The 21,129-nt window shown below is 56.7% G+C and overlaps 1 protein-coding gene across 1 annotated transcript; it reads right to left on the bottom strand.

Annotated features, from left to right (window-relative positions):
- Window positions 1-2,279: 2,279 nt before the first annotated feature.
- On the bottom strand, window positions 2,280-20,412 carry SHF (Src homology 2 domain containing F). Its single transcript, XM_054642225.2, has 7 exons — window positions 19,788-20,412; window positions 12,900-13,029; window positions 11,755-11,964; window positions 10,090-10,218; window positions 7,140-7,311; window positions 6,161-6,280; window positions 2,280-3,083 (listed from the first exon to the last, which is right to left on the bottom strand). Exons 1-7 carry the CDS (start codon window positions 20,256-20,258, stop codon window positions 2,897-2,899), a joined length of 1,419 nt encoding a protein of 472 aa, XP_054498200.2. The 5' UTR covers window positions 20,259-20,412; the 3' UTR covers window positions 2,280-2,896.
- Window positions 20,413-21,129: the final 717 nt, after the last annotated feature.

Raw genomic sequence — 21,129 nt, 5'->3', positions numbered from 1 at the left:
AGCAGTGCTAATCCAATTACAAAACAAACTTCCTTCCCCCGTCCTCAGGAGCTGCAGCATGCTAAACCAGCCCTGGGATTGTGGAGGGCTTTGTGAGGGACCAGCAATGAATGGCAGAGGGAGGAGGATACAGAGCAGCTGGGAGCACACGGGGCACTGCTGGGACAAGTGGATTAGAATTATTACAAACAAGGTCTTTGGTCTAACTTTATACTCCCAACAGGGTTGACCTTAAAGCCACATAAGGTTGTTCATGCCCTTTTCCCTCCTGGGGATTAGTATCCTCATGAATAGGGATCCCTGTCACCTCTCTAACCCTATGCATGCCTGCCCTCACCCACCCCATTCCCAAACAATGCTCATTCAGTCACAGGATGGCAAAGGCAGCACTAAAATACCCTCTCAAGAGAACTTCAGTTCAAATTTCCTGGGGAGAAACTCCTGCTAGAACTGGAGTTATATATTTTTGGTGGTCAGGACAAAGGAAGGGGTTATTTCCCTTTATTTAGCATTGGTGAGACCACACCTGGATATTGTTTCCAAGTTACATGAAGAGAGGAAGAGAGTGAGAGAGTCCTGCTGAGGATGGCTGGGGGCAGAACAAGGGAGTTTCACTTTACCTGGAGAAGAAGGGCTCAGGAGAGAAGTGATTCCCACAGCAATGACCCAGAGCCATTGTGCTGGAGCACCTGCACACCCAGGCCAGCTGCAGGCAGTCCTGCTGGTCCATGTGGGGCTCTGGGCAGCCGGTGCAATGCACACAGGTCTCATTCCTCTCATCCCTGCTCCTGAGATGGAGCCAGGCTGCTGGAGCAGGATTTCACCACAAGGCTGCACAGCCAGCACCGCCTTCCAGGCACTTTGCTCCCTGCCACAGCTCCTCAGGAAAGCAGCCCCACTCTATGTGGGAGCTGCATGGACACAGGAACCCTCTGCTTTCCCACCCCCAGCTTCCAAGAAGGCAGAGGATCCCCCATGATGAGCTCTTCACTGGAGCCATCAGGGCACAGCAGGGCTGCTCCAGTGGCACTTGAAACCTTCTAAGTGCAGAAAGGGCACCCAGATTTCTGCACCTCCAGCCCTTCCTGCAGGCTCTGGGTGAAAAGCCCTCCCACTGGAGTCACCTCCATCCTCAGTGGACAGAATGCCTCCCTGGGATGGAGAGAGGCAGCAGAGCTGCCAGCAGGCTGTAAGGAGACACCGGCCAGCTCAATCCAATGCCTTTTAAGGAGCTGCAGAGGCTGAGGCATCCTGGACCAACCCCCCCAGACTTGTGCAGCTCCCAGTCAAAGGGTGCACTCACAGACCACACTGGCCATGCCCCACAGCCCCCACAGCAGCTCAGAACTGGGCAGGACAGCCAGGACAGCTGTCTCTCTGCTAGGACTGAGTCTGAAAAACCCCAAACCCCGATAGCAGAGCAGGGTTCATGCAGTGCCTGCAGCACTCACCCACACAAAATCCCCACAGTGCCATCAATCACCTCAGTGTCCCCCAGCAACCAGCAGGGACAGCTTCTTCCTGGCAGTAGGCAGAAGGGAGGATGATGCTTTTTCACAAAGCCTTCACCAGGACACTGCTTAATCACCCCACCAGTGCCCAAGGGCTTTGCTCCACTAACAGAAAAGGTTTTGCTGGTCCAGAAGTGACTTTACTGCTGCCATCCCCACCCAGAGAGCAGAGGGGAAAGGGAATGTGCTGCTAGGGAGTAACAGTAGGATGGAGCTGAGAAGCACGGATAGAGGAAATGCATGTGCATGGGTATAGGAGCAACAACAGGAACAAGGTGAAAAGGCAAGGATGTATGAAACAGTACAGAGCACCAGAGAAAGGTTCAGCCAAAAAAATAAAGAGGAGCAAGTTGGCCCAAAGACAAGGTGTCAGGAAGACAAACAACAGGAGCGGAGCCAGTCATTCCTCAGAGGAGATCAGGAGCTCTGTGAAATTCAGAGACTTTGCCTAAGATTTCTGAGAGGTGAAGGAAAACAAGAAGGCAAAAGATCCCAAAGAGCACCCTCTTCTACAGAGAGTAACAGGCAAGTCTAAAATCTTCATTGCCCACAAAGGCTCTCAAAGACATGGCAAGGACGTGACCACCAGCATCCTTTGTCCCCTGTGTCTCAGAGGGGACACTGGCTGCCCACCCCAATCTCCGTGTATCCAACGGCGCAGGCAACATCAATTCCCTTAAAGCTCTTGTGTAACAAAATTTCCCTTTCCACTGTTTTGCTACACTGATCCCCCACTCAGGGGGGATGTGGGCACACAGTCCCAGGAAGCAGGAGACAACCATGCACCGCTTTATTAGGCAGTGGTGCTGCACACATGGCCAAGGCCGATCACTGTTCACGTTTGGCACAGGATGGCAGTGAGCACTGAGCAGGGGGCACTGAGGGCAGCCTGCCTGGCACTCTGCACGCCTCACTGGCCCCAGGCAGGTCCTGCTCACCCCTGCCAGCCTCCTCACTTCGAGCACAGCTGCTTTGTCTCTCATGGGCAGAGCCAGGCACCCTCACGGAGGTACCTCAAGCCTGCTACCGGATGATTCATCCCCGTACTCGCACACACTGCCCCCCTCCCTGGACTCTCCAAGGTCCCAGCTCCAGTCCTGGCATGCCAAGCTCTGCCAAGGAGGCAGGTGTGGAGGTGTGGACAGCCCCACTCAGCTCCTGGCACAGGGGGTCCTTCCAGTGCCACGCCAGCACAAAACCAGAGCACGGGAGCCCCTGGGAGAGCAGGACGAGGGGCCCAGCTGCAGCAATCCCCGCCAGCAGCGGCTGTGCCCAGCGAGCCGCTCACGGGCCTGGAGCCCATCCTGGGCACGGCAGCGCTCAGCCCTGGGGATGGGCCAGTTTTGGGTGCAGCCAGCCTGGAGCCTGGCTCGTGGGGGTGATCCCTATAGGGTACGGATGGCCACCGGGTACAGCAAGGACATGTGCTCGGCCCCCTTGATGGGCAGCTTGCGGCTGGCGTAGTGATGGATGATCTCGGGCACGCTGTCGAAGGGCGGGCTGTGCTGGCCCAGCACGTACTTGTTCTCCTGGGTCCGTGACAGCTTCATGTGCATGAAGCCCTGGCTGCTCCTGCAAGGACAGAGCAAGGCAGGGTTAGGGGGCAGAGCTGGCCCCAGCCTCCCCTCATCTCCTGACCCCCAGACACAGGCAGCCTGCCCCTGCAGCTGAGGGGACACTGCTGGCTCCTGTCTGCAGCCACAGCTCTGCCTGCACCATCCTGCTCCTGGCTGACTCCAACAAACCCCACAGAGCAGAGGAGGGACACAGCCAGTGATGGTACAGAGTGCCCCTTGGGGAGCATGGCGATGCAGTGGGGTGTGCAGGGCCCACCCAGGGTGTGTGTGGTAGGGAAGGCATCACCTGGGCAAGAGCAGCAGGGGCACTTGCTGTAGGGTCACAGAAGGGTAGTGGCTTTTGCTCCTTGCCTGTGACAAAGCCCCTTTTGCAACTGCTCTGGTTCTCACAAGATGCCCTCAGCTCCCAGATCTCCAGCCTCACCGTGGCAAACCAGGTTTTTCTCCTTTGGCCCACAGCCAAAGGATTTTCTCCTTCCCCCTCTCCCCATGCCACCGCTGCAGGCTCCATAAAACCTGCTCAGCACAGCAAGAGCATTTCCCAGCACAGCACGGGCACCGAGCCACGCCAGGCTGTGCAGGCAGACCCTGCCACGAACACTGATTCCAAGTGACGGACTAATGGCCCTGTTGCTATTAATTTGCGTCTCCGAGGAGAGCCACAGCCTGTCTGCAGCGTCTGGATTGCACATTATGGGAAAATATTGATGACTTAAAAGCAGACAGGACCTCATCAGTGATGCTGAGCTGCTTGGAGTGCTGCACAGCCCGGCCCCATCCCCCCAGCTGGAGAGGGACCATAATGGACAGCCCAGCTGCATTAGCAGAATGGCTTTGCAATCCATTTAGAGCCAGGAGCAAGGAGCCAGCTGTCCTGAGAGACAGCCACAGCCCCCCAGCATGGGCTGAGGAAAAGCAATACCTTGGCTGTGTCTTGTGTCCCAGTTGGGAGGGAACAGGAGCGCTGCCACACACAGCCATGGAGAGCTGATACTGGTTGTGCTTAGCCCCAAGTGCTCCACAGGTCTTTGCCTCAAGCTCGGGGATGTGGTGAGATCACACCCCTAGGGACATGACTGAGGGAACAGGACAAGGCCTGGGTGCTGCTCCTGCTGAGCACCTCTGCAGGCACAAGGAAGGACACAAAGCTTTGCAGTGTGGCCTCAGCCACCCTCGTGGAGTCTCCAAGCATCTGAGGCAATGACATGACCCTGTCCATGACAGGCAGCGTGGGCTGCCTAGCCTGGAGCAGCCAGCACTGTCACAGCAGGGTTAAATCCTTCCAGCTACCTGACCTGCTCCTGGCTGCTCTCTCTTGTGCATATTTTCCTTTAAAGCAACACCAAAGTACTTTAGGTCAGCATTGGAACACTTTTCAGACCATCTCCTTGGCTGTGCCTCCTTCCTCAAGGAAAAAAAAAAGAGTTTAAAAAAAAATAATAGAGAGAGCTGCAGACAGCCAGCTTACAGCTATATAAAAAGCATCCCAGGGGATTTTCCTTGAACAGGCTCTACAGAAAAAGGCAGTGGAGTAAAAATCCTGCTGCTGGGGCTGTGGGTTCTCCACAAACTCTGCAAGGACGGGCAATGCCCAAGCAGCTCCCTGATGGGCTGGGGAAGGTGGGACACTGCTGCACACCATGGCCTAGCCACACATGCCCTCTGAGAGGAGGATTTTGCCACAAGACTGAGGATGATGGCAAGAAGTAAGGGAAAAACCACTAAGAAACAGGTGACTGGCTTGTGGAGAGGTGATGCAAAGCCACCTTTGGTGATGGAATGCCACCTCCCAGGCTCTCCAACACACAGCTGGATAAAGCCACTCCCAAGGCAATGGTGAGACCTCTTGCAGCTTCAAAGAAGAAGCCAGAAGAAGCTGTTGCTCTAAAATGGCTCACAAGCCAGGGCAAGGAAAAACCACAGAAAATAAAAATATCAGTAAAAATTAAATAATCAGTAAAAATTCTAACCCAAAAAAGGGAAAGGAGGGAGCTATTCCAGAAGGGTTTATTGGCTGATCTGAAAGCTCTAAATGCAGGAGGAAGAAAGTGTATTTTCAGTGGAGCTCCTGCCCTGGTTTGGTGCTGAAGGCAACAAAAAGAGTGAAAAAATGTTAAGAGAGACAGAGCAATTTAATTCACAATTGTGCCACTGGGAAATAAACAGAGAGGCTGAAACCTCTTGGGAGCAATGCAGGTAGAGAGACCACTGGGGAAACTCAAAGTATACTGAGAAAAGCACAGGGTTAAGGGGCCTGTTATTGGGCAGGGGGGATAGCTGAAGTGCTCAATGAATACTTATTTCCCATCTGGCAGGAACAGAGCTAATATAGCTGTCCAGCAGCAGAGCAAGAAGGTATTTACTCATCCATCATCATCTTCAGACAGTAACAGCTTTGATTTTGTGGATTTGTGCTGCCCCAAGAGCCAGGAAAGAGCTGGATGAGGAGCTGTGGGCAGTTCCCCCCTGTCCTGTCAGGACACATGCAGAGATGCTTCATGCAATTTTGGCATCCAGGGAATCTGGAAAACTTGGGGAGAATATAAAGATTCCCCAAAAACCACAAGCAGAAACCAAGCTGTGCTGTGGGGATGAGGTTTCCCTCCTGGCAAAGCAGAGCAGGGCAAATCCTCTCTACAGCTGAGAAATGGATCTGTGGGCTGGGGAGGCAAGGATGGGCACCCACGTTCCCATCAACAGTGGCCTCTTACAAACTTTCTTTTCCCATAAAAACTAAGCTACAAAAAGGGGGAACAAGAAAACAGAGCTGGAAGCTGTAACCAGACACATCTGACTGAGAAGTGAGGCACATCATTTGATCCATCTGAGGGATTATGTGTACTGCCAAGGAAAAGCAGTGGGCCTCCAGATTCTCCTGAGAGATTTTTTTCTTTGCGAGACACCAAACCAGAAACCTGTGCCACACCACACAAAAGCGTGGACTTCATACTGCAGCCACAAGTGGTGATCTCATAGTTAGCCAATTAACACGGGCACAATTCACTTGGGGCACCCAGCCAAGGGTCACCTGTGCTGTGTGTTGCCACCCCCCAGGCTGGCAGGCTCACTCACTTCAGGGAGAGGGAGAAGTCGTTCTTGCTGGTCTCGCTGTTGCGCACCAGGTAACTGGCCTCCTTGCACAGCCGCAGCAGCGTCTCCGCGTCCGTCCGGCTGATGGCCCCGTGGTACCAGCTGCAGGGACAGGGCACAGCTGGCAGGGGCTGGGCTGGGCACAGGGCACAGCTGGCAGGGGCTGGGCTGGGCACAGGGCACAGCTGGCAGGGGCTGGGCTGGGCACAGGGCACAGCTGGCAGGGGCTGGGCTGGGCACAGAGCAGACACCTGGCAAGGGCTCTGCTGGGCACAGGGCACAGCTGGCAGGGGCTCTGCTGTGCTGGGCACAGGGCACACCTGGCAAGGGCTCTGCTGTGCTGGGCACAGGGCACACCTGGCAAGGGCTCTGCTGGGCACAGAGCACACACTGTGCCAAGGGCTCTGCTGGGCTGGGCACAGAGCACACACTGTGCCAAGAGCTCTGCTGAGCTGGGCACAGAGCACACACTGTGCCAAGGGCTCTGCTGGGCACAGGGCACACCTGGCAAGGGCTCTGCTGGGCACAGAGCACACAGCTGGCAAGAGCTCTGCTGGGCACAGGGCACACCTGGCAAGGGCTCTGCTGGGCACAGAGCACACAGCTGGCAAGAGCTCTGCTGGGCACAGGGCACACCTGGCAAGGGCTCTGCTGGGTTGGGCACAGGGCACACACTGTGCCACAGGCTCTGCTGGGCTGGGCACAGGGCACACACCGTGGGAAAGGCTCTGCCCTGGGGCAGCAGCAATGCCAGCACCTCCCCAGGGACTGCAGCCACACGCAGGGAAAGGGGTGGCATCACTGGGGGTGGGAGACAAGGGGCAGGGACAAACAGGCTGAAATGTGAGGCCAAGGAAGAAAGGAAGAAGCAAGTCTGCCCCAGGGATCCTCACGGTGTGGCCACAGGGCTCCCTAGTGCAGTGGGAGGGTCGGGCAGCCGTGCTGGGCAGGCAGGACTCACCACTGGCTCTCCAGGGGCAGGGCAGGGTCAATCCTCTCCCCAACAAAGGGGCCAGGCTCAGCTGTCAGTGTCTTTGTGTTCTTGAGGCTGCTGGAGCCGTGCCTGAGGACAGCCCTGGCCTTCTCCTCCCTGCAGGGCGAGGTGTGGCCGTAGCCCAGCCCCTCCGAGGGACCTGCAAGACAGACAGACAGACAGACATCACAGGCTGGGATCCAGAACTTCCTCTGGCAGGAAGAGCCAGAGCCACTCACATCACACTGGGTCACCTCACACTGCCACAAGCCCCTGGTCTAAGCAAGGGCAGGGCAGCTCTTGGGCTCCCTGCAGTCCCCAGGCTGGAGCCAGTAGCTAAGCCCATGGAAGACATTTCCAGGGAGGTTTCAAAAGCTCAGGAGGTTTTGCTAATGCAAAAATGGATTCAGTGGCTGTGGCACAGGGTTAAGTGAGATACAGCAAGAAGAGGCTCCCCAGTCTCAGAGGAAGAGGGGAGAGATGGAGCTAAAGGAAGCTGTCAGTTTGGAACCAATGGACATATTCTGCTGGCACAAATAAACAGGGGGTGAAAAAACAATTCCCCGAGGTGGGAAGGGGATATTTTGACTGCAGGTACCTCCCTGACACTGCCACCTGCCTGTCACCAGCCCAGCCACAGCCAGGAGTGCGGGGAATTGACCGAGCCCTGCCCCAGGGCTCCCACTGCCTGTTATTTCCATGCAGGATGATTTCAGCATTAACAATATCAGCTCTCCTTCCTCCCAAGAGTTCATTATTGCTCCCTGTACCACCAATCCCTTTGCACAAATGACTTATTGATCAGCAGAGCTGCCATAGTGTGGGGCTGCCAGGGGATGACACTGTGGCAGCACAGTTACCCTGGAGGTGGCTGAGCCCAGAAATGCCCTAGGACTACTGGAATGGCCCAGACAGGACAACTCTCCAGGCTTCCTGGCTGCTGGAGGGGGAGGTAAAAAATAGCCAGAGGGGTGTTTTCCTCTCTAGCAGGGCATCCTATAAGGCAGCTCTTTGAGTGCCACCTTTTCCAAGCCCTGTGCAGGTGAGCAGGACTCCAGCCCCCTCAGCACTGCAAGGAGGGGAAGGCAGCCAAAAGCAAACCCAGCCAAAATCCTCTGCAGCTCAGCATGGCATAAACCACCCTGAGCACAGCTCAAGGAGGAGGTGCCTGGCATTATGGCTTGACAAGCCCTGCTTCTGCAGCACTCTGGCTTTTCACCAGCCATGCTCGCCCTTGTACATCACACACAGGCTTCAATTTCAACTCATCACCTTAAAAAATTGGGGCAATCATTAAAAGCCAGGCAATCAAACAGCCCAAGTGTTTGCTGGCGGCACAAAGTCATTGTGTTCCAGGCTCAAAAGAAATGCATTGCACCTGTCAGAGGGAGACAGAGGCAGGTGCATGATTAAACAGGATATTAAAAACAAGCCCTTAGGAGGAAGAAGACATCCTTCAAGATGTTCAAGTCACCCTCAGACATGGGAAATAGAAAATGAGACAAAACTCTGGCAAGATAAACTTAATACAACAAAGCAAGGCAAGTCAGAGAAAAAAAAGAGACTCTGTGTTGCTAAAACCAGGAAAAATGACAAAGTGATGTGTTCATCAGGAGCAGGATGCATGTCAGAGCCACTGTGGGGATAATAAATGAGAGGGGAAAAGAAGAGCCTGCATAACAAAGAGATTAATTTTTCTTGACACCTGCACTCACTGCAGGAAGAGGATCAGAAAATTCCCACCTGCCAAGACCTTTCTTCTTGAGGACTGATCTCAGCCTGCAGCACCCCTCGGGATTTGGGAAACACCCAAGAAAGCCCTGGCAGAGCAGCCACTGCTCTCGAGTGCCCCCACCATCAGCACCAAAATAAGGCATCACCTGCAGCCTGTGCTCAAGCCCACCCAGCAGGCAGCAAAGGCCACACTGGCTTTTATCTTATGAAGCTCTGCAGGGATCTGGGTAGCTGCAGATAAGGAAATCAGACATCTGCAGCTGGCACTGCAGTGAGTGCCCACCCCGACAGTGTCAGTGGCACACAGGCAGGCACAGCACTACACAGGAAAAGGCACAGCCTGCATCCCAGCTCCCCACTGGTAACATCCAGTCATGGCTTTCCACAAACTCCCCCCACCTAATGCTCTTGGCAAAATCCTAATTCACCACAGCATAAGAGCAAGGTCCTTGAAATATTAATAAAGGGTTAAAAGAGAAGCAGCAATATTTGGCTTTCATAAGTGAGACTGCCAGCAGCATCCAAAGGGGATTTACCCAGGGGCTCTGTGCTCAGCACACACAAAAAAGGTTTCACAGCAAGGCAAACCTGAGATGACAAAGTGTACCTGGGAGATTTGGCTGCTCAGGATAGCAAAAGCAAGAGTGGAGAATCCACAGGGACCTCCTGACACTAAGCAGCAAGGTAATAAAACAGCAGAGGAAACAGAGCAGTGCTAAATAATGAAGAGGGGAAAAAACAGCCCCAGCTTCAGCGCTGGGATCTGAATTAGCTGCTAACACACCTGTAAGGGACCCGGGTATTAAAAATCAGTCAATGAAAGAAAACATCAGCTAAATACTCAGTACAGTTGTTGAGAAGACCTTCAAAGCAGTCGTGAAATGTTGGGAATTCGGAGGCAAAGAGGAGAGAACAAAAGGGACAGTAACGACTCTGCCATGCTATGGAATAATGCCCCAGAGCAGCTCTGCTGCTGAGAGCAGAGGCACCAAAGAGACAGTGCCTCTGCAGCAGAAAATACAGCAGGACAAACACCTGGGTCCAGCACACGACAGCTGAAGGGGCCAGGAGGAGCTGGGGGAGGGCAGAGGAGGAGCTGGGGGAGGGCAGAGGAGGAGGATCATGTCTGGCACTGCCCAGGGCAAGCCCCAAGGCATCCCAGCAGTGCAGAGTCACAGACACGGCGCTGGCACGCAGGACCCACCATTGGCGTCTTCGTAGCTGTGCTGAGCAGGGAGGGGGGCACCGGGCTCCCCATCCGGGGGGCTCTCACTGCTGTCCAGCTGTCCCACCGGCGGGGGCCATGGCAGGTCTTTAATGACCTTGATTTCAACTGGATGGGGGGTGGGGAGGGTGGGGGAAACAGAGAGAAAGAGAGAGAAAGAAAGGGTTTAGAAAAAACCATCAGCAACACCAGAGGCCCACAGAGAAAGAGAGCAGTTGGGGGGGAAAGACCTGAGGACTAAATTCCCAGGAGCCCTACATCAGCTTGGCCATCTCATCCCCTCCACAGTACCAAGCAGGGACAGGCCTGAGGTGGGGCACATTCCCAATAGAGAGACCCTGCTCCTCCCATCAGTTTTTCCAGCCAACCCTCTCTGGGGTTTGGGGGAGCCTGCAATCACCCCATTCCACATCCTTGTCTGTCTGGGGGTCTTGGCCAAGCATCCCATTGTCATCTGTCCTCCCTGTGCATCTGTCCTGCCATAGGCACCTCCCAGTGACCCACAGGGTCCACAATTCCCTGCCAGCACCAGTGGGTTGCAGCCTTGTGCCAGTAGCAGCTGCCCATCAGCAGGGGTCTCATGGACCCCCTGAAGGGGGAATGGGCCAGCAGAGATATTTTGGCATCACTAGAGAGAAAAAATACCCCATGAAACACAGCAGGATGTGCCCTGGCTTCAGAAAAAAATGGGCAGCAGGTCCCAGCATGGCCCAGGGAACAGCATCCTAACTCCCTTGGGACTCAGAGCAGGCCTGAAGCACCCTGGGCAGCACCCACGTGTATCTACAGGTGAGCCAGACCTGTGAACACACCACCTCCACCCAGGGATATGAAGGAAGGCAGCTCATCCAGAGCACAGACACCTCAGCACAAACCCAGCCCAGCAGAGCACAGTGTTCCATGATGGAGCCTGACACACCAAATCCTCGGCACGGGGTGCTGTGGGACCTGGTACCCCAAGCACAAGTGACACTGTGTGACACTGAGCCCAGCACACACATCTCCAGCTCCCAGCACCAAACCCAAAAGGTGAACCTCTCCCCAACCACAAATTTCCACACGTCTCTCTGCCATCATCTCCACACAGTGCCACCAGCCCGAGCACCCTCAGCAGCAGCTGCAGCACAGACACACAATGCTGCAATTAAAATGCATCCTAGATAAGAGCGCAGCAATTAGGCAGCACCGGCAAGGAGCCAGTGCTAATGCACAGCATGGATTTCCTCATTACCAAACACAAACACAATCGATCCCACAGCATGGATAAATAGGTCAGGGGGGCTGGATGAAGGATCCTTGGCTCTCCTCCTGCCCTGGGGAAGGAGGGATCTGCTTGAGGCCAGGGTTGAACCCCCCCCTGCAGCGCAAGGTTGAGGGTGTTAATTTGCACCAGAGGCTGGGATCGGTCAGAGCATGGGAGAGGCAATGGGAGACAGGTGTTGCACAGGTTACCAAGGCAGATCTGCCCACCACTCTGTCCAGCCTGGCTCCCTGCTCAGAGAAACAGCTTCTGCAAGAGCACAAGACTCCCTGAGCTATGAAAATGCACAGAGCAACATTATTGACCCCCAGCAGATGAAGGAACCCCAAAGATCCAGCTTCACAAAAAGTGTTGTTTGCTTTATGGCTACTCCCATCGCTCACCTGCAAAGGCTTTGGAGATCCTCTCCTTCTTCCATTCCCAGGGCTGGTCATATTCCTCTGGTGGCCTCTCATCATCCTCGGGCAGCCGGGACTCCCTGGGCCTGGGGCAGGCCGAGCAGTCACTGTCCATGTCCAGCACAGGCTCATAGGGGGTGTCATAGAGGGGCAGCGGCCGTGCGGGAGCCTCCCGCAGGCCCTTCTGGCGGATCTCTGCCCAGAGAGGAGGGAAAAGAGCGTGAGCCTTCTGCCCAACACAGCCATGGCCCCCCCAAAACAGTGCTAGATAACAGGGATCAATGTCACCCGTGGTGAAATGGGGTAGGGAGTGTCAGCAGAGCAGCTGCCAGGAGCAGGAGTGCTCAGCAGCACCAGGATGCCCCCAGCCCCACACTCCCACTCCTGGGCAGCCTGGCAAAATGGGGTCCATGAGAACAGAGCACCCTGAGCCTGATTTCCTGCAAGCAGTGAGGCTGGGTTTCTCCCCTGGACACCCAGAGTGGTTGGCTTAATAAAATGCCCTTCCCTCAAGCAAAACAAAGTCTCTCCCACAGGCACAAGCAGTCTCTCCATTACTTGCTGGTTTTTCCAAGAAATATAATGGACTACTTCAGAAAGCCACATGAGCTTTCCAGAAACCACTTACTCCAGGAAAACCACAGAGCTGCAAAGCAGAGCCAGAGCCAGCATGGTGACCCTGAGCACTGCCTTCAGGAGCACATGCTCCCAGCTCACCAGCTTTCCAGCCCCAGACAGGCCCACTGGGGGCCCTGCTGCTGCAGCAGACACTGCATGTTCTGGCCCAGTCAGTCCTAACTGAATTAAACAGCTCCCACATCCATCTTAGTTTTAAGCCAGATGCATGGAATGTCAGGTCTCTCCTGACTCAACCTGGCAACTGGGGTCCTGGGGGACAGCATGGCAGGGAGAGATGTGCCTGTAGTGCTCAGACAGTCTTTGCATGCTCCTGCAAACCTAGTGCACAAGGATAAAGCTGGGAAAATTCGCCTGCAAAATGGCTGTGCCCAACCAGAACCATTCACCCAGCTTTGCCTTATGTGGGGGCTGCAAGGAACAGAGTACAGTGGCACCAAACTCAGGGACCAGAGGTGTAAAGAGTGGCCTTTGTGTGACACCTTCCACCTTACCAGCCATCATCTTCTGGGCTTCATAGGGCTCCATATATCCATCATTCTCCATCACCTTCTCCAGCCCTGCCTGGCTGCCTGCCACCTGTGCTGCATCAAAGGGATCTGCATAGTCCTCCAGAACAGCCAGCTGGAACAGGGCAAGAACAGGAAAAGGGTTAAGGCACTCTCTGCCTTTATTGGCAGAGGGCAGAGCCCACCATGAGCTCCACCAGCAGCAGCCAGACTGACCACTGAGAGCCCAAACCCACACTGTGGCAGCCCTGCAGAGCCCTGCAGGCAGCTGACAGCTTTCCAGGCACCAGCACTTGGCTGTGGAAATGCTCCAGCCTTTGTCCTGAAAGCTGAGATGGAGCCAAGCAGAGCAGAAGGCAGCTCTGCCCCTCCCTCACCATCAGGCCCCACCTGGCAGCACCCACACACACGGCCTGGCCTGGCCCCCATGCAGCACAGGGCTGTACAGTGCTGTGCCCCTCCATGGTACACAGATCTCTCCTGCACACAGCCACACTTCTGCTCCCAAGGTGGGCAAGGGCACAGATCCCATCACTGGGGTGTCAGCTGGCACTGGCACAACTAGGAACTCTCTGCTTATTTTCCAGGGCTCCTGTGCACTCATTTAAAGAGCTTTTCTAACAAAAGGGCTAAGAATAGCCTATGGCTTCCTCTTCACAGCACCCCCAGACACATCCTAAGTAAGACAAGATAGAACCTTCCTCCAGGAAGCCAAAGCAGGAGCTTCTCAAGTGCCAGGTCACAGGGTCAGCACAAAATTCCTGAGATTTGCACTTATGAATGAAAAGGAGAGGATCCTGCAGTAGGATATGAGGCATGTCCCAGAGCTCAATCCCCTCCAGCACTGGAGCCACATGCCTGCTCTAGCATCTCAGCAGCTTCCCAGTCACAGCACCCCATCACATGGCCCTGCAGTCCTCAGGAAGCCTGGAGCTGTACATCCACCTCCAGCCCAAAGCCTGCTCCCAAAGTGGGGCCAGACAACATTTCCAGCAGCAATCGAGTGTACCCAAGCACCCACCAGGACACAAACAAAATGGGCTATGCAGATGTCCCACAGCAAGGACCAAATGTCCCAAGCATGGTGTGGCTCCCACATGGTGCCAGGCTCCATCCTCACCACTATGCTGCCCTGCTCCTGGCCAGCCACGGGGACCACGGCTGCTCACACATTCCTCTGCAGCTCCAATAATCAGCTCAAAACAAAAGATTTCTCCCTCCTTCCTGAGCAAAATGCCCAACAATAGCCTGTGACAGAAAGCCCAGCAGGAAAAGGGAACAGGAACTGGAACTGTAAACAGCTCCATGCAGTCCCAAGACTTGGCATCCCTGTGAGCTACATGAGGCACATGGCTCTCTGTGCCTGGCTCAGCTGCTCCTCCCTAAATGTCCCAGCTCCATGGGCAGCCAATGCATGGGGAACAGGGTCAGTTCTGCAAACCTGGTCCCTCCATGCCAGGGCACAAGCACTTGCTTGTGATTAGCCCCAGACTGCCCCACAGGAGCAGAAGAGGGCTCACACATGGGAGCTGCAGATGCTCTCCCCCTTGGCAAGGTGGCAGAGCACAGATGGTGTCAGAGCACCAGGGCTCAGGAGCAGCCAGCCCCAGCTTTGCAGGGGGAGACAGGCAATCTGCTCCCACCTCCATCATCTGAGGGGTGACAGGCATCACTCAGGCCCCATCAAGCACTGGGGACATGAAGCAGCAGAGCTGAGCCCAGGGGTCTGCAGCCCTTTGCAAGGTGAAATTCCCCAGGGGAAACACAAGTCACTGGTGACTTTGACAGCTGCTTGGTCAACCAGGACCTGCTTCCCACTGCTGCCTGAGAGATCTCAGTGAAGCTGCTCCAAACAGCCAGGACATCCCATGGCCTCTCCCATGGCTCTTGCTGAACCTCAACACCTGCAGAGCACAGCCCTGTGACAGCAGCAGCATCCTCACACATGGGCATGCCAGCAGCATCCCTGCACACACAGATGCACCAGCTCAACAGCCAAGGTGGGTGACTGGGCTGTGCCATGTTCAATGCTAACTTCAGCAGAGCTCTCGTGGCTCCAAGCATGCTGGGGGCTGTGAAATGCAGTTTGCTGACCCTCCTGGGGTTAGCTGTCTGTTCCTTAGGCCCCATGCCTTGAACCACATTTCCTAGACAGGCACAGACCTATCCTGCTGCTGGTGCCAGTCCTGGACCCTCCCTCTGCACCAAACACACACAGCAGCTTCAGACAGGGCCAGGAGGCTTCCCTGCAGGCAGTGGTCACTGTCATAGAATCATTAAGGTTGGAAAAGACCTCCAAGACCATCAAACCCAACATTATTTCCATATTTCCAAATGTATTTCCTCGTGTTTAGGCCTGGCTTCCCAGAGAAGAATGCACAAGCTCCAGCAGACTCACAGAGTGCCTGGCCCCACACAGATGCTTCCAGGTCTAGAAAGCAGAGATGGTGGAGAATCTAACAGGTTTCTGTCAAGACCCCTAAAACTGGGTATTTTGCCTGCAGAAGTTTGCAGAGGCACTCAGAAGAGATTAGATGGACTTTGTTGGCAGAGGATGTGATTTGCTGGGTTCAGTTTGGACCCAGAGCAAATGGCTCTGGTTAGAGAGAAGCTCCTTGGGTTTGGGGGAATTTGCCACACTGGTTTGCTTCTCCACTGCCTCAAGGATGCCACTTCATAGGAGCAAGGTCTCCCAGCTGTAGGGTAATGAGAACATAAATCCATTTGTTTTTCAAATGGTTGGATATTACAGCAGAGAGCCACAGAAAAGGTGGGAAGGCAATTACTGCCTCCAGGAGCATCATAACCTCGGGATGGACAAGCAAGCCCACGAGAATGGTGCCTCAAGCCCCAAGACTGAGGGGCTGGGGGCTCCAGCCAGTGCCAGGAATGGGGCAAACAGCAGGGATCCTGCAACTACTGGGCACATCCTAATGCCCTTGCAGATGGGGCCGTATTACGGTTGCCCAGGAAACTGAATCTCTGACATTTCCTAATCTGAGTTCTGGACTTTATGAGCCATGCAGGGCTCTCAGCAGCAGCCACAGGGCAAACTGCTGCTCCCAAGAGAGGGAGGGGGCACAGCCCCTGGCAGGGCAGCTCCCAGGGGTGCTCTAAGCCCCCTTCCCCCCAGCTTTGCTCCAAGGCCAGGCATTTCCATGCTTTGCTCATGCTCCATGTTGCTGAGGGAGTGCTCACTGCCTGCTGATCCCACCACACGGCTGTGGAGGCATTGCCTGCTCGTACACAGCACAAGCTTTGCTAGATTTGAACTAATTTGGGTGCAAAGCAAAAGCCTGACATGCAAAGCCACCATCCCAGGGCAGCTCTTGGTGCAGACCAGTCCTTCAGGGAGCAGCCAAGCACCACTGGCACCTGGACACATATCCTGCTTGAGCACGAGTGTTTTTCACATGTTTATCTGCCACAGCAATGCACATCCAGACCTCTGCTGCAGCACTGAGGCTGCTCTCACTCTATTATACATGCCAACAATAAGGGGGGAAAAAATCAAAACAAAATTAATGCAAAGAACCAAATCATCACTGGGTTCTCACAGTCAAACAGCTTTTATGCTGCCCACCAGTGAAGGTGACAGATCACAGCACTTCAAGAGCATTCACAGGTCAGACACCAAAATTCCAGGGCAGAGCTGGGGTTCTTTGTCCCATCCTGCCCAGAAACATTCTACCTGCCGCCACCTTCTGCCACAACAAGATGTTCCACTCTACACAGAGGTTTGCAGAGGGTTCCTGGGGAGATCCTTCACCTTAAAAACGAGTTTCCTGCCCTGGAGGTAAAGCACATTTGGGGTCTCCTCAGAAGATTGGGTAAATAAATTGCGCAAAGTCCGTCAGGTGCAAAATTCCTCCAGTTTTATACATCTGGCAGCTCGGCTTTTGGCAGATACTGAAGCCAAACCCAAAAGCAAACACAGAGCTGACCTTCCAAGAAGGGTCTGGTGCAGGGCCCACAGGGGACAGCCGGGCTGTGCAGGGAGCCTGGGGCTGCAGCCGTGGCACAGGAGGAGGCACACACAGAGCACAGCATCGGCAGCGCGTAAGATGACTCAGATGGAGGAGCTCTGGCAGGAAGGACACACACCCAGGAGCTTCCTGAGCGGCTGTTCCCACACCCTGCAGCACTGACCCTGCACTCCCAGCAAGAACAGCAGTGACTGCTCCTGGTGGGCACAGCACAAAGGTGTCCTCAGGCAGGTCCTCGAGCCCACCCTCAAGCATGCCCTGGGTGCAGGCAGGAGCAGATCCCTCAGTGCATCTCTCCCCAGTGGTGCTGCTTCTTGTGCCTAATCCAAACCCAGCAGGGAAGACACACCTCCAGAGTGTCCACCTGGCTCAGGTGAACGACACAGGGCCAGTCCATTGCCCACTGCTGTGGGAAAAGGCCTGGCACACCAAGCAGACTGAGGAGGACGTGTGCTGTCCACACCATTTCCAGCAGAGTTTGGAAAGCAGCACAAGCCACTGCAGAGCTGGCTCTAATGCATCCCCACAGGATGCTGCAGATCCCACAGAAGGGGCAAAGATGTGACAGATGTGCTACAGCAGCAAAGCATCGTGCAGCCCGGGCAGGAAGGATTCCTGTACCAAGATGTTCCTGTCCTTTCCATTCTCCAGAAGAAACACAACAGCTACAGCAGGCACAGGGTGCCCAGGGAGCATAGTCAGCCCCCAGCCACAACAAACCACATGGTCTCAGCCAAACCACACAATCAGGAACCAGTGTCTGCTCTTTCCACTTGTCTCCATCCTAATCATCCCCACTTGGAAGGGCTGCATATTTTATTAGAGTGATTTTCCCCATCTATCATTAACAAAAACCCTCTCTGCTCCAGCAGCTCTGTCTGTACACAGAATTGTGCTTCTCCTTTAATCTCCAGCATCACCACAACCCAAGGGGTCTGCAGTCTCAGTCCCTGCAGCAGGTAGGGAACAGTGCCTATAGCCTCCTCCTAAGCCTGTGAGCACTGAGCCCCAGGCACAACCATCATCTCAGCTGAGGCTCCAGCCAGCTCCAGTATCCCTTCCCTGTTCCAGGACAGCTTGACACCACCAAGGGTGAGGGTCACAAGCATAAGTAACCCCCAGCAGGCATTTCCATCCTCCTGTACTACCTTCAGGAAGAGCCACCATGATGCTGGAGCAGTAGGGAAACCCTCCCACTGCTCAGCCCAGTGGATGAGAGCTGCAAAGGGCTTTTCAGCCCAACACAGTTGCTCTACATGGTGGATGATCCCTGGCTCCTCCAGGAAAACTGTATTATTGGACAGCTGCAAGCACTATCAAATATTTCCACTTTTAGTCCGGTTCTGCCCAGGCTCTGGAGCTCTGTGTCCATCACATACCAGAGCCCTAAAGAATTAGACGTCTCCTCCCTACAGTGGCACGCAGGAGACCATCAGTAATCTAATCACTGCCTGTCTTGGAAAAATGAAGGGTCTTCAGCCTAGAGCTGTTTGAGCACAGCTTCCCCGAATGCATCCCAGCTTCTGACTTTTCTCCAAACTTCTCAGATTCTCCCCAGCCTTTGGGTCCCCAAACAGCCTGGCTGTACCTGTCAGCAGTCCCCGCTTCCCACAGCCCTGGCTCAGCCTTTTGCACATAACAGCCTGAGTCCACATGCTCCTGCTCTGATCCTGCAACACACGTTCCAGACAAAAAACCATCCAGACTGCCTCAGCAAACCACAGCACCACGGTGGCACCTCTGGTCCCTACTCCCACTGCCACCTTCCTCATCCCCCTCTGCTGCCTGCAGCCTCAGAAGGGGAGCTCTGCTGGGCCACTCGAGAAATCTCCTAAAAGCAATTAGTCAGTACAGGCAACTTCCCAAGATCCACCAGCAACAAGTTTTTCTATCTGCTTAAAACATTCCCTAGCAGATTTTTCCCGGTGCTCATTTCATTGTGCCGCCTGGCAGTGCCAGGACCACGGATGGCACCGCTGACTGTATCCGCGATTCCCTCCGCCAGCCAGATCTGCAATCCCGTCGAGTTCGCCTGACAAGCCCCGTCTTGCAGGCGGCAGCGCTAGCGGGCACTAATTACCCCCTCCTGCCTTTATTTGCGCAGTCCCCGCATCAGCCTCTCCTCCGAGAGCGAGGCCCGGCACCAAGGGCCGCAGCCCCGCTTGGGTTTATCCTCCCCCAGGTCCCGGTGCCACTCCGAGCCCGTCTCTCCATGGGGAGCTTCTACCCAGCTCCTGCCTCTCACCGGGGAGGTTTCTCGCCTCCCTGGCAGCTCCAGGCTCTGCTCTCAAGCCTGGAGAAGCCGGCGGGGGGTTGCGGCAGACAAAGAGGCGCTGAGGCTCCCTGACAAAGCAGCACGGCATCTCTGGGGGTCCGGCCGCCGCCGCTGGCACGGGCAGCCCGGGCAGGCGGGCAGGGGAGATCCGCCAGGCACGGAGCGGTGCGAGGCCCAGGGTCAGCGGCCCCAGCCTCGGAGGGCACCGCAGACAGTGCTGTGCTCCTCCGCGAGCGCTTCCCGCTGGGGATCGTACCTGCCTCGCACGGGAGCCGCAGGAGAAGCCGGGGCCGCCTCCGTTCCCGCTGACGTGTGCCCGGCATGTCGGTGCTGCCGGGGCACAGGGGAACGCGACACGGGAGCCCCGTGGAGCCTGGCCGGGCCCCCCCTCGGTGCTCGAGGATCCCAACCCTGCTCCTTACTGCGGATGCCAAGAGTCTGGCGGGACCACCGAGGCCATCTCCGTGACCGAGGGGCTCAGGCTCCACCTGCCCCGAGGGTCCCGGTCCTGCTCCTCAGGGCAGGGGCCGAGGCTGCGGGCGGTCACTCGGGACACCGCAAGTGGCGGGATACCGCGGGGAGAGCACCGGGGCCCCGTGTCCGGGCACTCACCTCCTGCGGCGGCTCGTCGGGCGGTTCGGGACCGGCCGGGGGCGAGCTGGGGGCGGCCGGCACCGGCGGCGGCGGCGAGGGGCTGGCGGGCACCTTTTCCACCGCCTCCACCTTGATGAGCCGGTGCTTGGGCGAGACGTAGCGGGGCCCGTCGGGGGCGGCGGCGGGCGGCGGGCCGCTGTAGGGGTCCTCGAAGTCGCGCTCCTTCTGCAGCCGGTAGGCCGCCACGATGTCGGGCTGGGCGGCGGCCAGCGGCTCGGCCGCGCCCCCGGGCGGCAGGGGCGGCTGAGGCGGCGGCCCGGCGCGGTAGTCGGGCTTGGGCGGCGCGGGCGGCGCGGGCCGGGCGCTGCGGAAGCCCAGGTGCTCGCGGAGCCAGCGGGCCATGGTGCCCACGCACTGCGGGGCCCCGCCGGCCCCCGCCCCGCCGCTGCAGCCGCCGCGCTCCGAGCCGGCCGCTCCGCTCAGCAGCATCGGCGCCGGCGGACTGAGCGCGGCGGCGGAGCTCGGGGGGGGCGCGGGGGAGGCGGCCAGTGCCACCTGCCGGAGCGCCGGCTGCGGGGCCTCCCCCGCCCCGCCCGCCCGCACCGCGGCCCCGCGCCCGCTCCCCCCGGCGCGGCCCGGCGCGGCCCTCAGCGCGGCCCGGCCTCCCCGGCCCGCCTCCCCCGGGGCCCGCCCCGCTCCCCGCCGCCTTCCGCCGCGCCCGGCCCTCCTCGGCGCTCCGGGCCGCCCCCCGCTCCCGGGCGGCTGAGGGCTGGCGGCTCGCTCCCGGCGGCCCCGGGCCCGATCTGGCCCCCGGGCGTCCTTCGGCTCCAGGGGAAAGGCCCCCGAGGAGCAGGGCGGTAAAAGGGTCCCTCATGGGATCACAGAACGTGCTGAGCTGGAAGGAGCCCACGAGGGTCGTGCAGTCCAGCCGCTCGGTGCTGCCTGGGAGGTGTGTGGTGGGAGCAGCCCCGTGCGGGACCCCCGGAGCAGCTCAGTCCAGGGAAACACTGAAACACGAGGCTGGCCTGTGGACTGCCACAAGAAACACTGCGGGAAGGGGTGAGCAGGGACCAGGCAGGGAAGTGCTTGGGAAGAACGCTGAGTTCAGGCTGGATGTACAGAGACATTGGAGTGTGAGTGCAGGGCTGATCCCCAGCATGGGGGCTGGAGGATATCCCCTGAGATGCAGTGGGAGCAGAGCCCGAGGCCGTTGTAGCAACAAAAAACATGCTAACACACATTCTGAGTGCTCCCCCTGGACACAGCCATCACCAGCCGGCAGCTCACCCACCACTGAGACAACTCCCCATCCTCTCCAATGCCCCAGCAGCCCAGTCTCCAGACCTATGCCCTCAAATCC

The sequence above is a fragment of the Agelaius phoeniceus genome, chromosome 13 (genome assembly GCF_051311805.1).
Source record: "Agelaius phoeniceus isolate bAgePho1 chromosome 13, bAgePho1.hap1, whole genome shotgun sequence".
Classification (NCBI taxonomy): Eukaryota; Metazoa; Chordata; class Aves; order Passeriformes; family Icteridae; genus Agelaius; species Agelaius phoeniceus.
Note: the sequence above shows the minus strand (reverse complement) of the source record. Positions and strands in the feature narration are given on the sequence as shown.

What these genes read in the sequence shown, in the direction of transcription:
- SHF (XM_054642225.2), bottom strand. Translation starts at nt 20,258, where the DNA reads ATGCTGCTGAGCGGAGCGGCCGGCTCGGAGCGCGGCGGCTGCAGCGGC. An exon ending in GATCTCCAAAGCCTTTGCAG is followed by an intron (nt 10,219 to 11,754) that starts GTGAGCGATGGG and finishes CCCCCCATCCAG; the next exon opens with TTGAAATCAAGGTCATTAAA. An exon ending in CTGCCCCTGGAGAGCCAGTG is followed by an intron (nt 6,281 to 7,139) that starts GTGAGTCCTGCC and finishes CTGTCCCTGCAG; the next exon opens with CTGGTACCACGGGGCCATCA.